The 16,242-nt window shown below is 40.8% G+C and overlaps 1 protein-coding gene across 1 annotated transcript; it reads right to left on the bottom strand.

The window, feature by feature from the left end:
• Nucleotides 1-8,264: 8,264 nt before the first annotated feature.
• On the bottom strand, nt 8,265-15,063 carry LOC104903486 (phosphoenolpyruvate carboxylase 1). Its single transcript, XM_010691525.3, has 10 exons — nt 14,499-15,063; nt 13,000-13,394; nt 12,526-12,610; nt 12,108-12,330; nt 11,702-11,805; nt 11,530-11,617; nt 11,172-11,326; nt 9,948-10,946; nt 9,439-9,825; nt 8,265-8,794 (listed from the first exon to the last, which is right to left on the bottom strand). The coding sequence occupies exons 1-10, from the start codon at nt 14,664-14,666 to the stop codon at nt 8,498-8,500; spliced, it is 2,901 nt and encodes a 966-aa protein (XP_010689827.2). The 5' UTR covers nt 14,667-15,063; the 3' UTR covers nt 8,265-8,497.
• Between the last annotated feature and the right edge of the window lie 1,179 nt (nt 15,064-16,242).

The following is a 16,242-nucleotide window of genomic DNA, read 5'->3' on the forward strand; positions in this document are numbered from 1 at the left end:
GGGGACCACCTCTTCCTGGACTCCCAGCTCCGCTGAGGCTTGAGGGTTCCCAACTTGTTGAGACCCCCCACCCATAAACTCGGAAACGTCGATGGCGTCATCAAACTCGAGCGCAAGACCGGCCTCATGGCCTTCGTGGAAAGCAGCATCAACAAAAATGTTGTACTCTGCCTCGATCGGAGACCAGCGCGCTTGAGGATACACCTTCCTGAAAGCTTCCTGGAGCCTATCTACAGCCTCTCGAGCCGTCACTTCATATGCCTCGAGACCCATGTCAGCCGCAAACTCCAGACCAGACTTCGAGGTTTTCCACTCCTAGATGATCTCGTCTCGTTTGCGTTGGACGCTATCTCTTTGGCTCGTCATGTCCTTAATCCTTTTTTCAAAGGCAGCTTTTTCAATAGCCCAAGCTGCCCTCTCATCTTCGAGGCTCTTGTTCAGTACCTCGATCTCATTGGCTTGTTCCTCGGCCAGCTTAGTTTTCTCCTTCAAGCCCTCTCGAAGCTTGCGGAAGCCGGCAGTATGTCGATGACTCATTACCGCCATACGAATCGAGTGCTAAGGAAAACAAACAATGTTAGGGAAATATTAGTGGAAACAAAACAACAACCAAGCCTAGAAGAAATTCTAACTCACGTCAATCCAGGACGAGTGGAGTTGCTCGACTTCCTCCTCCTCTGTCAGACCCCGGATCAACGTCAGATCAGGCCTCGAGACGAGTCTCTTGGCCAATGAATCAAAGAAGTCGGCTTTTTCAAGAGTCGACTTCTGTGTGAAGTCCCGAAGGTCATCCTCGGTCTCCACCGCCTTCCTCTTCTTCACAAAGGGAAGCGTTCCGCTTGGGTCAAAGAATCCTCGGTCTCCGAGGTTGCAGTCGATTTCCCCTTGGACATCGAAGCCTCCCTTACTGCTCGAGGGATGTCTCCCTATCCACAACTCTCCTCTCGGCATCCCCTCGAGGAGTGATGATGGCAGACCTCGTTGGAGGGCGGACCTTCAGCCTTTTCGAAGGATCCTGAGGGAAAGGAAGGTGAGATGAAGCAAGCACACTAAGCAAAAGATAAATCAAACAAAAAGTTACCTTCGGGGCACGGGGGACCTTGATGTCGCCTTTCGATAGCTTCATCTTAAGCTGCTCCTGAACCCGTTGGTTGGCGGTTAAACGTCTCTATATTTCCTCGTCAAGTTCTTGGCGAGCTATGACTGCAAAGGCAAAGTAAAACGGTCAGTATATTTAAAATAAAAAGGAGATCGAGGGCCTTAAACATACAAAGTCCCTACCCTGGGGATAGGCAGGGCTTAGCCCCATTGTCGACAAGAAGTGCTCGTTGCTCAGGTCATCCACGGCAGGGTTCTAGTATTGAGGCACTTGTTTCTTATCCCCCCTTTCAAGGACAGTAAGACACTGGCAGTAAATGACAACCCGAGCCTCATCCTTCAACATGGGAGGCACTGATCTGTTCATCTATAGGTTGGGGCCCTCGACCAAAGGAACCACTGGGAAATCCCACGGCTCAGCTCGATATACGTAAAGGAATTCAGTACGAAAGTGTTGTTGGTTCGAAGGCATGGTACCCACAACCTTGTAAGGAAAGCGGACCTGGAAGCTTCACCAGCCCTCTCCATTCGGGCTTGAGGACATGATAACCAACTTCATCATGTTCCTCCATAATATCAGTGAAGGCTGGGTGTCCATCATCTTGCAAATGGCTAGGAACCCAACAATCGAGCCCACACTATTGGGCATAAGTTGATACAGGGCCAGGCCATAGGAATTCAGCACCTCGACCATGAAAGGATCTACAGGGAATCTCAGCCCCACCTCGAGGTAAGCCTTGTATACCGCTATACAACCCGTTGGAGGAGTGCAGATCGTAACAATGCCTCCCTCAAAAGCCCAAAAAGTGCTAGCCTCTTGGACCAATGCCTCCCTGCTCCCCAAGGGTTTGACTAGCGTCTACCTCAACCCAATTATAATACGGTTATTCCCTCGTGAAAACCCCTCTTCACCGGAGCTCTAACTCCCTGGACCAATCGCGCCCAGATGGAGGCCAAAGACCTACTCCTAGGCACCTCACCCCGATCGAGTTAGGGATATCTCGGACGATACCATCGCTGAGATCGGAGCCCGTCAAGTGCTACGGCGTCATACCCCTCGAGGTGAACCTGGGACGCCTGGGAAACACCAAGCGAGGCCACTTCCCCGAGCTATTCGAGGCTCATTAGCCTTAAATAGCCTCGAGCGAAGACTCGGAACTCCTTCAAGTTATACAAACCCAGTCGATAACTTCGAACGAAGTCTCTGAAGCCCCTCGAGTTGCCTGGGGCTCATTGGCCCCTGGGCATCCTCGAGCGAGGTCCATAAATTTCCTCGAGTTTCCTGGGGCTCATTGGCCCCTGGGCAACCTCGAGCGAGGTCCATGAGTCCCCTCGAGTTCCCTGGGGCTCCTTGGCCCCTGGGCAGCCTCGAGCGAGGTCCATAAATCCCCTCGAGTTGCCTGGGGCTCATTGGCCCCTGGGCAGCCTCGAGCGAGGTCCATAAGTCCCCTCCAGTTGCCTGGGGCTCATTGGCCCTTGGGCAGCCTCGAGCGAGTTCCATAAATCTCCTCGAGTTGCCTGGGGCTAATTGGCCCCTGGGCAGCCTCGAGCGAGGTCCATAAATCCCCTCGAGTTGCCTGGGGCTCATTGGCCCTTGGGCAACCTCGAGCGAGGTCCATAAGTCCCCTCGAGTAGCCTGGGGCTCATTGGCCCCTGGGTAACCTCGAGCGAGGTCCATAAATCCCCTTGAGTTTCCTGCGGTTCATTGGCCCCTGGGCAGCCTCGAGCGAGGTCTATAAATCCCCTCGAGTTGCCTGGGGATCATTGGCCCCTGGGCAGCCTCGAGCGAGGTCCATAAATCTCCTCGAGTTGCCTGGGGCTCATTGGCCCCTGGGCAACCTCGAGCGAGGTCCATAAATCCCCTCGAGTTGCCTGGGGCTCATTCCCTGGGCAGCCTCGATCAAGGTATCTAATCCCCTCGAGTTGCCTGGGGCTCGTTGGCCCCTGGGAAACCTCGAGGGAAGATTCCGAAACACCTCGAGGGCAGATCCTAAGAAGCCTCGAGCCAGGCCTCAAAACTCCCTCGAATAGACGCAGGGTCCATCAAAGTTCACCCATATCCACACAACAGAGCATCAGTCCAATGGTTTCCGCAAAACACACGTTGGCGTCCAGGGCCCTCTCCGTATGTTTCGCGTGGGGCTAATGTTTGGGCCCAATCATATCTGATGGGCCACTAGGTTATTCAAAGCTCTAAGCCTCCTTTACCAGCGTGGAAGCCCTCAGTGGGACCCACCTGCCTTAAATTCCGTGCCAGCATGGCAGGGATAATCTTCACTATTTTCAACGCCTATAAATACTGGGCAGATCCCCATTTATTGAGGTACGCAATCCCACACAATACACTTGGCAACCTCAATTAATACAGATCAACTGACTTGATCGTCGGAGGGGCGATCCCGGATCCACCCCCGGGGTAGTCTAACTCTCGTTCTGTGCAGGTTTCCAGATAGTCTCCGAGCATCAGGCCTCCATCAACCTTAATCTCGATCATTCCCACCTAATACAAGTTTTTACCCGAAACACAAATGATTCAAACCTAACCTACATTTGGCATTGTCGAATTAAACCAAAAGCGCATCCAAAAGTTACAACAGGATGGCATTCTTCCATCATTTGATTTCAAATTGTTTGATGTATGTGAATCATGCTTGATGAGAAAAATGACAAAGTCACCATTTACTGGAAAGGGTGAAAAGGCCAGCGATCTCTTGGGCCTCATACATACAAATGTTTGTGGTTCTATGAGCACAAAGGCAAGGGCAAGATTTAATTACTTCATAACCTTCACTGATGATTTAAGTGATTTGGGTATGTCTACCTAATGAAACATAAGTCGGATTCTTTTGACAAATTTAAAGAGTTTCAAAATGAGGTACAAAATCAACTTGGTAAGACAACAAAAGCATTGCGATCCAATCGTGGTGGCGAATATTTGAGCCAAGAATTCGATGATGATTTGAAGGATTGTGGAATTCTTTCACAACCGACTCTACCAAGAACACCGCAGTTAAATGGTGTATTTGAAAGGAGGAATCGGACCTTACTAGATATGGTTCGATAAATGATGAGTCTTACTGATCTTCTGATTTCTTTTTGGGGATATGCTCTCGAAACGGCTGCACACACACACACACTAAATAGGAGCCCATCAAAGGTTGTAGAAAGACTTCATATGGGTTATGGAATGGAAAAACTCTAAACTTGTCGTTTCTTAAAATCTAGGGATGTGAGGTCTATGTGAAGTATTTACTATCAGACAAACTTGCACCCAAGTCAGATAATTGTCTCTTTGTGGGACACCCAAAGGAGACAAGGAGTTATTACGTTTATAACCGTCAAGAGAACAAGGTATTTGTTGCTCATGATGGTGTCTTTCTCGAAAAGGAATCTATTTCCAGAAAGACAAGTGGGAGTGAAATAATTCTTGAAGAAATTCAAGATGAGCAACAACTAGATGTGGCTCATACCATGTTAGAGACGGCCCGACGAGACGAAAGTCAAGTTCAGGATCAGATGACATATTCAACTCGTGAACCTCCTACCGTCCCACTTGAATCTAATTCAAGCGAAAATCTTCAAGAAGTTGAAGAGAACATATCACTTGATGATCAAGCCCAGGGTTGGTCAAGTAGACCAAGGATTCCAAGCAAGAGATTGATTGATTTCCTGTTAACTGAAAACTTTAAAATTATGATTTTGAAAATTTTAGACACTACTACCTACAGACAAGCTTTGACAAACCCAGACTCTAGGGAATGGCTTGAGGCCATGAAATCCGAGTTACACACCATGTTTGAGAATAAAGTTTATACCCAAGTCGACTTGCCTGATGGGGTTAACCCTATTGGATGCAAGTGGGTGTTCAAATTAAAAAGAGATAAAGATGAAAATGTCTATGTCTATAAAGAAAGATTGGTTGCAAAAGGATTCAGGCAAATTCATGGTATAGACTATGATGAGACCTTTTCTCCTGTAGTAATGATTAAATCGATTCGGATACTTTTAGCGATTGTTGCATTTTACAATTACAAAATTTGGCAGATGGATGTCACAACCGCATTCTTAAATCAAGATATGTGTATATGACACAACCTGGTGGTTTTGAGGATCCAGAAAATCCTAAAAGGGTTTGCAAGCTTCAGAGATCCATTTATAGATTGAAGCAAGCATCTCAGAGTTGGAATCTTCTGTTTTGATGAGGCAATCAAACAATTTGGTTTTCTCAAAAGCGAAGAACAATCTTATGTCTACAAAAAATCAAGTGGGAGGCTGGGAGCAACTTAGTCTTCTTGGTTTTTTATGTAGATGACATCCTATTCATGGAAAATGACATATATATGCTTGAGTCAGTCAAGGAATGGTTGAAAAGTTGTTTCTCCATGAAGGACCTTGGAGAGGTTGAGTACATATTGAGAATCAAAATCCATAGAGACATGTCTCGAAGGATGATTGGACTAAGTCAAGAAACTTATATTGATAAATTAAAGTTTTTGCAAGGTTCAACGTGGAAAACTCGAAGAAAGGATTCATTCCCATGTCACATGGCATGTCTCTTAGCAAGAGTAAGTGTCGACTGAGCCTGATGAGTTGAAGTGAATAACTAGCATACCTTATGCTTCAGCTATAAGATCTATCATGTATGCCATGATAAGTACTCGACCAAATGTTTCATATGCGTTGAGCATGTGTAGCAGGTTCCAAGCAAATCCAAGAGAAGCACACTGGACTGCAGCTAAGAGCATCCTAAGTACTTGAGGAAAACTAAAGGCATGTTCTTAGTCTATGGAGGAGAAAGTGAGTTGGTTATGAAAGGTTATACTGATGCGACTTCCAAACAAACAAAGATGATTACCGCTCTCAGTCAGGGTACGTCTTTTGTCTAAATGGAGGAGTAGTGAGCTGGAAGAGCTCAAGGCAAAGCACTATAGCATACTCCACGACTGAATTAGAATATTTAGAAGCGGTTGAAGCAACTAAGGAAGCAGTTTGGATAAAGAAGTTACTGACAGAGCTGGATATGATACCTAGTGCTCTGGAGGGGATTGAGTTGTTTTGTGATAACAATGGTGCTATTGTACAAGCAAAAGAATTGAGATTACATAATAAATCTAAGTATGTAATTAGGAAATATCACTTTTATCCGGGAGATAGTTGACAGTAAGGAAGTCAGAATCTGCAAAGTTCACACGGTTGAGAATGTGGCTGATTCACTCACTTAACCACTACCTCAACCCAAGCATGAGTGTCACACTAGGGGTATAGGCTTGAAGCAAATGTTAGAATGCTGGCTTTAGATTGTATTATGTTTGGAGAAACTTGTTACAATGTAGAGACATAATTTTGCTATTTTATATTTATGAGAAATAAAGTTTTTTCTTATTTAGTTTTGGTTTAGTATTAAATAAAATGTCCAAAATATTTTGAATTTAATGGTTTTTTCAACTATGTGATTTGATGAATGAAACACCATAATTGAACTGAATTCATAGAAACCTCGAGTTCCTAATATAAGTCATTAAATTGGACATAAATGAATTATTAAAATATTAGCATATAAGATTGATTGATAGCACCGTTTCATGGGCTATGGGAACATGGAGATGTTTAGTCAATAATATAGTTGATACATGATCGAACAGACCTACTTAGAAGTTTTTATAACTTCGTAATTATATTAATGGATTCCTAAGACATGAACGGATCACACTGTTTGGCGTAATGACTGGTATAGCTTTGATGATGTCAAACGTCATGCCGTAAAAGGGGACTATAGAGGCAGAATTCGGGTTGTGCTAAAAGGTGAGTGAGAGATTTGGTTGCCACAAGATTGAAAAATCCTCCTATATAAGATAGGATGGGTGTCTTGGCCCCTTGGAGAGTGAAAAATTGAAAAATGCATGGCCGTGCTCAAAAGGATTATATGATGATCATTTGTTTGTCAATTTGAACTCGGATTTCAAAGATTAATTTGAAGACTAGCATGGATGACATAGAGATATGGTCACTATCAAATTAGACCATGAGGGACTTAAGGAATTTGAATATTTCACACTCGTCCCAGACAAGTGGGAGATTGAAGGAATTATGTTCTCGACTCTAATGTAGTTACTGAATATAATATGGAACATAGATAATAAGTTCATTTAATTGGGTCGTCTTTACGTCTTGTTAGAGAATGCTATAGAACTTTGGGTTAGTAAATGATAAACCCAATATCCACTTAAATGGATCCTACGACTTAGCATTCATCACTGAACTTTTATCAAATATCCAATTATGCTATGTTTGGATAGCAAGATTTCATTTCAAATTCTGGATTTGGATGAAATCTATTGTTTGGATGGCATGTGATTTGAAATTATGGAATTTGTCCAAATTCTTATCAAAAGCCTATATTAGTAGAATTTGAAATTCAAGCTATTACCTTGTCATTTGAAATTCTCTCCTCATATATATCCAACTCCATGAGTATCTATATCCCAACTTCACTCATTTCTCTCTCCTTTACTAAACCCATACTTTTTCTCTCTCCTCCATCAAACCCTCATTTCTATCTCCTCTATCAAACCCCCTTTACAAAACAGTGATTAGAAATTGAAATACAAACTTTAAATTCCAGATTTCAATTCCATTATTTGAAATGAAATACAAGTTTCCAAACACTACCTTAGTAATTTTTCTTTTGCTTTTCTTATTCGATCGAGCAAGCTGATTGAATTCTTCGGTAGAAGTTTGGTATTCTTTGGTTTTCTCTCCGTTCATTTTTCTCTCCCAAAATTACCACAAGTTGAACTTGTTAATCAACTCTTCCTTGTGGTGGTCCTGTTTTACATTTAGGGAAAAAGTTCTTCTTCTAGCATGCAATAATTGTTGAATATTGAAGATGTGAATTTGGGCAGTCAGTAATTATATTCAAGTTAGAAGTTATCCAGGGGAGAAGAGTTTGACGATTCAGTTTTTTCAGGCTTTTAGGGTATTTCAGTCTTTTTCAAATTTTTCTGCATTGTAGCAACTTAAAGAACCCATATCGCATGCTTGGATAGAGATATTTGTTGATGATTTACACTACAGGTGAATTCAGTTTCTTTCACCTTCCCTTTTCTTATGTTGCCAATGATGATTGTGGTAAAATAGTTTTCAAAAGCAAAAGCAACATATATTCATTAAAAATCAAAGACAACATAGCATTCATTTCAAAAAATAAAATGAAGTTTCAGTAAACACACTCTGTTCCTCAGTACAAAAAGCAAACGCTGGTTGCTGGGTAACAACAAACAACACAGCCATGAAGAAAACCTAAGGACGGGTACCAGCCATCGAGTAGTCGAATCATTTTCGCCAAGGGCGTCAACCTACATAAAATTTGTTCAGGAAACGTTGCAAAAGATAGTTTCACTTAACCCGTGTTCTGCATGCCAGCAGCAATACCCTTCATGGTCAAGATAAGGGTGTCTTCGAGGCCAGGAGGATACTCACTGGTAGGATTAAGCTTTACAAGCTCAGCAGCTGGACTGTTCGAATTCATAATTTCCTTTGATAAGTGTGGCCTCTCTGTAACATGGAAGTTGGGATCACGAATCCGCTTCAGCGTATATGCTTGGCAGACATTGAGGGCTGTGATGTATGGATCACGAAGTCGGAGTCTCTGTTTTAAGTAAGGATCTCCTTCTAGCAGGTCCTTGTGCCCAGCAACCTGTAAAACAATAATAATAAGATTTCAGGCCATCTAAAAGTAAGCATAACATTACCTTAAAAACGGGTCAGGGGGGTACATACAGTGTGTTCTTTTCACTTGTCTGAATTTTTTAAACTAATTGGCCCTATACTTTAACTTACCTAGAACTCATCTGAACTCCCTGAGATAAGTGAAAATAAGGTGAGGAGAACAGAGTTGTAGTCTTTCCCCTTTGATGGGAGAGATGCTTGTAAGTTGTAAGTGAGCTAGATTTGATATGCTAAGTAATGAGTTATTTGAAGTGGTTATAATCCTATACCTTTGAGGCATTGACTACATTTGAAAGCAGGGAGGACTGTATCTCTTATTTAGAGGTTTATAAGGGAACACAAGGCTCTGAACCTGGGAGCCAATATAACCAGGATGCTAGTTTGAACCACTGGACCAAGACCTGCTGGGTATATCACATGAAGTATTTTGTTTTAAATGATAGCTGACTAAGGCTATATCATATTGCAGCCATGGTGGTGATGTTAATGAACCTGCTTGAGAGTAATACCTAGAGAAACCTATTAAACCCCTTCCTTCAACTTCCCATATTTGCCATAACAAGATGGTGAAATATAACAAAATCACTAGTTTAGGCAAAAAAAAAATATTACCTCTAAAAGAAGGTTCTTAGTTTCTTCATAACTTTCCCTCAAGTGTTCCCCAAAGGACTTTAATTCCTCTGACACCAGAAGTTTGTCATATAAAGCAGCAATCCCCGGGTCCCCCTTAGCAAAGACCATTTCGATCAAGTCAATAGTCACTCTGAAGAAAGGCCACTCATTGTACATCTCCTTAAACATGGTAATATTCCGTATGTCCTTCTCAATGACATGTTTAAAAGCTGCTCCAAACCCAAGCCAGACAGGTAGATGGAATCTGGTTTGTGTCCATGCAAATATCCAAGGAATTGCACGAAGAGATTCAATTCCTCCACTAGGCTTTCGCTTTGAAGGACGGCTTCCAATATTCATGCGCCCATACTCCAGCTCTGGTGTCGCCTGCAACAGAAAATACATTAAAAAAATTTAGTGGCAGTCCTTCTCTTTCACCCCCTTATTTTTTATCATGTGTGAGAACAGCAGAGTGACAACAAAAAAGTAAAAACTGAGTCAGAACTTACAAGGCGGAAGTACTCGACAAAGCGAGGCTCACGGAAAACAACAGAGCGATATTCCTTGGTGGCAACAACAGCCATCTCATCCAAAAGGGCACGCCATTCTGGCTTAGGAGAGATTGGTGGATGCATACCATGTTCAAGTGTAGCAGCCGTGTACCGCTGCAATGTCCTGAAACACAGGTGCTCCTCTCCAAAGGATTGTTCAATTACCTCTCCTTGTACAGTAACACGAAGTGATCCATGAATGGTATCGGGTGGCTGAGACAAAATGGCAAGATGGGTGGGACCCCCTCCTCTTCCTACAGTCCCTCCCCGTCCATGAAACATAGTAAGCTTCACACCAAATTCCTTGGCTACTTTTATTAGCTCCTCCTGAACTTTGTACAACTGCCATGCAGCTGAGAGACGACCAGCATCCTTACCAGAGTCAGAGTATCCAATCATGACTTCTTGCTTCCCATTAATCCTATCTCTGTACCAATCAATCGAAAAGAGGCGAGTCAGGGCAGCAGGAGCAGCCTCCAGATCAGCAAGTTTCTCAAACAAAGGGACAACCCTCAAGGGATTCTTAATCTGACATTCACGTTGGAGAAGCTCAACGGCAAGCACATCAGATGGTGCAGTAGCCATGGAGATAATGTATGCACCAAAGCTATCTGACGGGAGTTCTGAGATCACATTAAATGTGTCTAAAACATCAGCAATTTCTTCAGTTTTAGGAAGATCAGAGCCAAACAAAGGACGCTTGCCCCTAAGTTCAGACAATAGCCACTCCTGTCTCTTCTCTTCTGACCAGTCTCGGTAGGACCCAACATCTAGGTGCCTAGTAATGGCATCCATTACATCAGTGTGCCTTTCTGATTCTTGCCTAATATCAAGCCTTACAAGAGAAAGCCCAAAAGTTGAAACTTGTCTCATAAAATCAAGAAGACTTCCATCAGCAACGGGCCGATCACCACAAGCACAGAGCGATCTGTAGCATAGCTCAAGGGGATCCAGAAACTATGAATATAAACACAAATTTAAAAAAATTAGATTGGCAAATGAAAATCCAATAACAAATAAGGAGACATAGTGATATTGATCAGCATCAACAGTCAGCTACAGTATAAATGAACAAAAATCATTCTGAAGATTTGCCAGAAACCTAAAGCAATCAGTAACTTTGTTCAAGATCTTAATAACAAGAAACAGAAATCAATTCTAGGACATTGCTGGAAAGCTAACCTGATCGATATGGGTAAAGGTTGCTTCTTCAGCTACATCAGATACCCCGTTTGACAATAACTGACGAGCATGTTCACGTGTATTATAGAGCTTATCCCTCACATCAGCAAGGATTACTCGATAAGGCTCGTTGGGAGGAATTCGTTTCCAGAACTCTGTATATTTTGATTTGTGAAAAAGAGATAACATCAATAAACAATCAATCTCACCTCAATCACTTTCTGCTCAAGTTTAAATATGTAGTGTAAAAAAGGATATGAAATCATTTGCTTCAACAGTGAAATGCAGATGATCTCTCTGCATTATCTCCTATCTCACTCAATACAACAACAAAAACTAATATTACTTTTTAACATACCAATATAGTGTTTGGCATCTGTCTTTGAATGTTTATGAATTTCATGGGCTCGAGCACTGAGTTCATCATTGCATCTCCACATGGAAAGCTGTTAGGAAAAAAGATATTGCAAAAAACTTAGTTATATCATATAGTCTCAGATTAATAATAGAGCAAAATTGTTGGTTCATACCTCAAACATGAGGTCCTCTATCTGAGAGAAATACATATTAGCAACCATCATTCTAGCCAATAAGCATACATCTCTTGTAACTTCTGGGGTTACTCTTGGATTTCCTGTAGTCCATACAGAAAGAGTCTGGATCAGAGATGTTATCTAGACATCATCAATCTGAGAGCTAAAAACCCACTATTATCTATGCATGTATCCCAAGCGAAGAATGAGAACAGCAAAAGAGAAGCTCAAAATTTATCAACAACCACATACAAATATAAATAAGAAGTCTAATCTAAAGACTTGACAAAACAGTAACTCTGCCAAATGACTACAATGGCATTAAGATGTTTCCTAAGTTCCATTAAAGACATAACAAATCGCGTAAATAATTATATAAGTTTTCCATCAAGAGAGATCATACCATCTCGATCACCACCCATCCAAGATGAGAACTGAATGAGGGGGGCATTATAGGGAACACGCTCATTTATCCCTATGTTCTTCAGTGCGGTGTCCACACGTCTTAGAAATTTTGGAACACCTTTCCAAATTGTCTCTTGGAAGTAGCTCATTCCTGCCCTCATCTCATCCTGTGGAGTTGGCTGAGTCCTCCTGATTTCATCTGTACGGAATGCAGCTTGTATCTAGGTAAAAGGAAAAGTATGATGAGAAACAAGATCACTTCGAAAACATATCAAGATTCCAATACTTCATGGATCTATTTGAACTCTAAAGTTTTAAAGTAAAGGGTTTTACTTGTCGAAACTAAGTTCCTGACGATGCCAACGCATATTGTAGCAAGATTAGCAACAAGTACCAGCTATATTTTAATCACATACCTCTCTTTGGAGAGCTTCATCAAGTTCCTGCTTATCATCAGGAGTAATATCTTTTGCATACAATTGGGTCAAACAATCCCTTATCCTGTAACAAAAGGCAGTTAGTAATTTTGGAAAGACACACGGAAGAGAAAAGACATTCGGTAGAATTGACCAGACTGAGAGTAAGGAGGTTGAGCAGGAAAAAGGACAAAATCATGAAGCAAGCAATTGCATAGTCTGCTGAGTTTACTCAACGAGATTTATAATAGAAAGGGATGTATTTCGAATCTGAAACAAGAAATTTGACCCTCATGAGAGTTTCCCTGAACCAATGGGGTGCTATACAGCACTTCAACCAAGCATAAAATTGTCGATTATAAGCATGACCACAATTACCATACACAACAAGAACAGAATGGAAGCACTATTAACTAGTGTACCACATAAATTATTTATATATCAAGTAAAGAAGAAAACAGTTAAATGGCAGACCTCCCATGTTTCTGAAGCAAAGATCTCCGAACTGATTGAGTAGGATGAGCTGTAAGAACCAAGTCAACTGTCTGGTTTTTTAAGGTTTCAAAAACTTCTTCAGGGGATTTCTTCATATCCACCACAAGCCTCCTCAGCGTTTCTTCAATATCTGATTCAGTTATCGCAGAGCTCTCATCCGCCAAATCTCCTTTCTTCAGTTTTTTAATCCGTCTACGATAAGCAATTTGCACTTCCTCAGCTAAGTTGGCCAGATTAAGCATGTGAGAAAAAGACTTTGTGACAACAATAGAATCTCCAGCGTCCAAATTAATTATCATGTTTCCCAGCTCCTCCAACTTCTTAGTATCACGGGTCCTTTCATATTCAGCAGCATGCTCATAAATTTCTTGGACCTGGTTCATGCACCAATACCAAAATATCACTCTTTCTAAACGATTATCATAAACTCTGCCAATAATACACATAAAATCACATAAGGTCGACAATGTATTTTCCACAAGTCATTGACAATACCGAAGTATGCGCTTAATTTTTCAAGGGAGCACAAGGAGCAAGAGAAGTACATGAACATGAACCTAGATCAAGATTTAACATGAATGTCCCACGGTAAATTTCTTACTTCCTTTCCCTCAAAACTAAACAACTTCTCAAATTGCAATTAAATGTATCATCTTATACCCTTTCCTATCCTTGAATTAAAAACAATATTGAACACCGATATGGTACAAGCCAAACACATTCTCAAACTGCAATGTAATGTATAATGTATCACATGTTACTTTTTCTTATTCATCAAACAAATAAATGTTCAACAATGAATTCCTAAAGAAAATCCCTCACCCCCCCCCCCCCACCCCCCCTTCTCGAGAAAAAATGCAAATCATACAGTAAGTTTATATTTCAAAAAAAACAATGACCCTCACTTATTGGGCATTATCTAAAATAACGCTAACCTTTGAAGAACACTCTAGAAAATTAACTAGGGTAACCCTGTAGAGATATTGTTCTGACATAAGGTTATTTTATAAAAGTGACTAAAGTGCAGGGTTACCAATTACCATATATAATTTGCCAACAAAAGAAAAACATATGCTTCCACAATCAAGCAATTTTTTGTTAACTAGCTATATTCTGTGGTTAACATTAACTTATTGCTACCAATATCTCTAAGCAAAACCCTCTGGTGGACACATCATGGCACTCCCTGAATGTAAATTAAACAAATTACTAGAAACATTGCAGCAAAATTTGCATAAATTAGAGGCCAATATGACAAGCCAAAAATCAAAACAACAAAAATTAAATAGGTAATTACTCAACACAATAACACACAATTTTGGCAAAACCAAATACAAACTCTAATCTGGGTAATTATTTAAACCCAATATCAGTATTAATTAGACAAAAGTACCCACCAAAAGTAAACTATTATAACAACAATATTCAGTTCAAAAATTCACTCTTTAAACTAAATAATAAAAAATTATATATATTACCGTTTCTCTAATGTCTTCACCATGTAATGATTGTAGAATATCAAGGAAACGATCAAGTAATAAAGCATCATATTCAACAAGTTTATCATCCTCGGAAACTTTTCTAGGAGCAAGCAACCTCAATTGAGCATCAATTGAAGTCAATTTCTCCAACTTCACAGTAGCCATCACTCTCTCTCACACAGTTTTCAAGGGTTATGAAAAAGATTATGCTAATTAATTTATGTAGAATATGGAGGGAAATTCTGGGTTTTTTTTTACAAAAAGGAGGGGAAGTTCTTCTTTTCTTTCAGTTTCAGGTGAAGGTGTGATGAACCTTGTGAGTATAATTTATAGTGATCATAAATAACAAATAGAAAATTGCAAATCCCAATACGACTAGATGATGGTTAACAAGAGGATAAAGAAAAGAGTGATCAGGAAGAGTGTAGTGGAGATAGGAATAGGAGTGTTACTGATTTTGGGAGTGTTGTGAATTGTGTGATATCGCTCGATTTTGCTGGTAAACGAGTGTTTATAAATGACTACAAGTCTATTGACAAAGGAAAATCTTTTTAGAACCAGAGTTGGAAACCAACAAATTAATGAGTACCACTCACTCAGTCACTTATATTTGTACTCAGAATCTAAGATCAACATTGGCCTTATATTACGAGGCTTCTTCAAAGTAAATATTTGCTAGTTTTAAGGTAATAAAGTCTCCAAAGAAAATGTGATAACTTAGTGATTTACCAGCTCGAATTTTAGACCATGGTTTAAGGTTTGAATCCTCATTCCAATAATATATTGAGATATTTAGTTATAATGGGAATGGGCTTTTACGCCTGTGTTTTTGGGGTGTTTAGCCTTGTATTGTACTCTCTTTATAGTAGAGTTGATCAACTATGCCCGGCCCGATTTTTGGGCGGGTTTTGGGCAGAATTTTTTGCCCCGCGATCGGGTCTGGCCCGGCCCGGCCCGGCTCGATTTTTTTTGCTTTGGGCGGGTTTTGGACAAGCTAAAAATAACTTTTAGTCTATTTTGTTGCCCGAAAAGTCCGCTCATTCTGGCCTAAAATAGCGAGTTTTGGGCACAAAATTTTGGTCGGGCTGACTAATGGTTAATTTCTTTTAGGTACGTCCCGGCCCATGATCACCTCTACTTTATACCAAAAATTTGACGGCACGTACCTAATAATTGGGTTGGTCGGGTCTCAAGTTGGGTTGTCTATGTTACGTATTATCTCGGGTTGGGTCACATTATATCACGTGTTATCTCAGGTTAGGTCAGTTCTGGTTAGGGGTTGAAAAGTGCTCAAACCTAATCCATAATTTTTGGTTTATTTAACCCAACAGGTATAAGAGCTTTTTTTACGTTTAATCATAAAAAAATTGAGTTTTCAAATTTTTACGTTATCTTTATGTTTAAGTTTTTATCAGTAAAAAACTACTAATATCCATTAGACTATTGCATTGATTGGAAAAAAATCAGTTAGAATACCACATTTTGAGCAAACACAACTAGGTCGCTAGGCATGTACGTTTTGTTAACTTGGCCTGACACATTAAGTTAGGCTATAATTTGAGCCAAATTCGGTAACCAAATACTTACTCCGTTTCATAAGAGTTGCAACACTTTTCAATTAGAGATGTTCCCAAATATTTGCAACATTTTTTTCTTTCCTTATTTAGTAAGTTTTGAAGGATGAAATTACTAATATACCGTTACTTTATAAAATAAGTATTGGTTACATACTCTAAACTAA

This window comes from Beta vulgaris, chromosome 9, assembly GCF_026745355.1.
Source record: "Beta vulgaris subsp. vulgaris cultivar EL10 chromosome 9, EL10.2, whole genome shotgun sequence".
In the NCBI taxonomy this organism is placed as follows: domain Eukaryota; kingdom Viridiplantae; phylum Streptophyta; class Magnoliopsida; order Caryophyllales; family Amaranthaceae; genus Beta; species Beta vulgaris.

Excerpts from the sequence above, each read along its gene's own strand:
- LOC104903486 (XM_010691525.3), bottom strand. The coding sequence starts at position 14,666 with ATGGCTACTGTGAAGTTGGAGAAATTGACTTCAATTGATGCTCAATTG. Across the intron at positions 12,611-12,999 it reads TTGCTTCAGAAACATGGGAG|GATAAGGGATTGTTTGACCC; the intron begins GTCTGCCATTTA and ends CTTTTGTTACAG. Across the intron at positions 11,618-11,701 it reads TAGAGGACCTCATGTTTGAG|CTTTCCATGTGGAGATGCAA; the intron begins GTATGAACCAAC and ends TTTTCCTAACAG.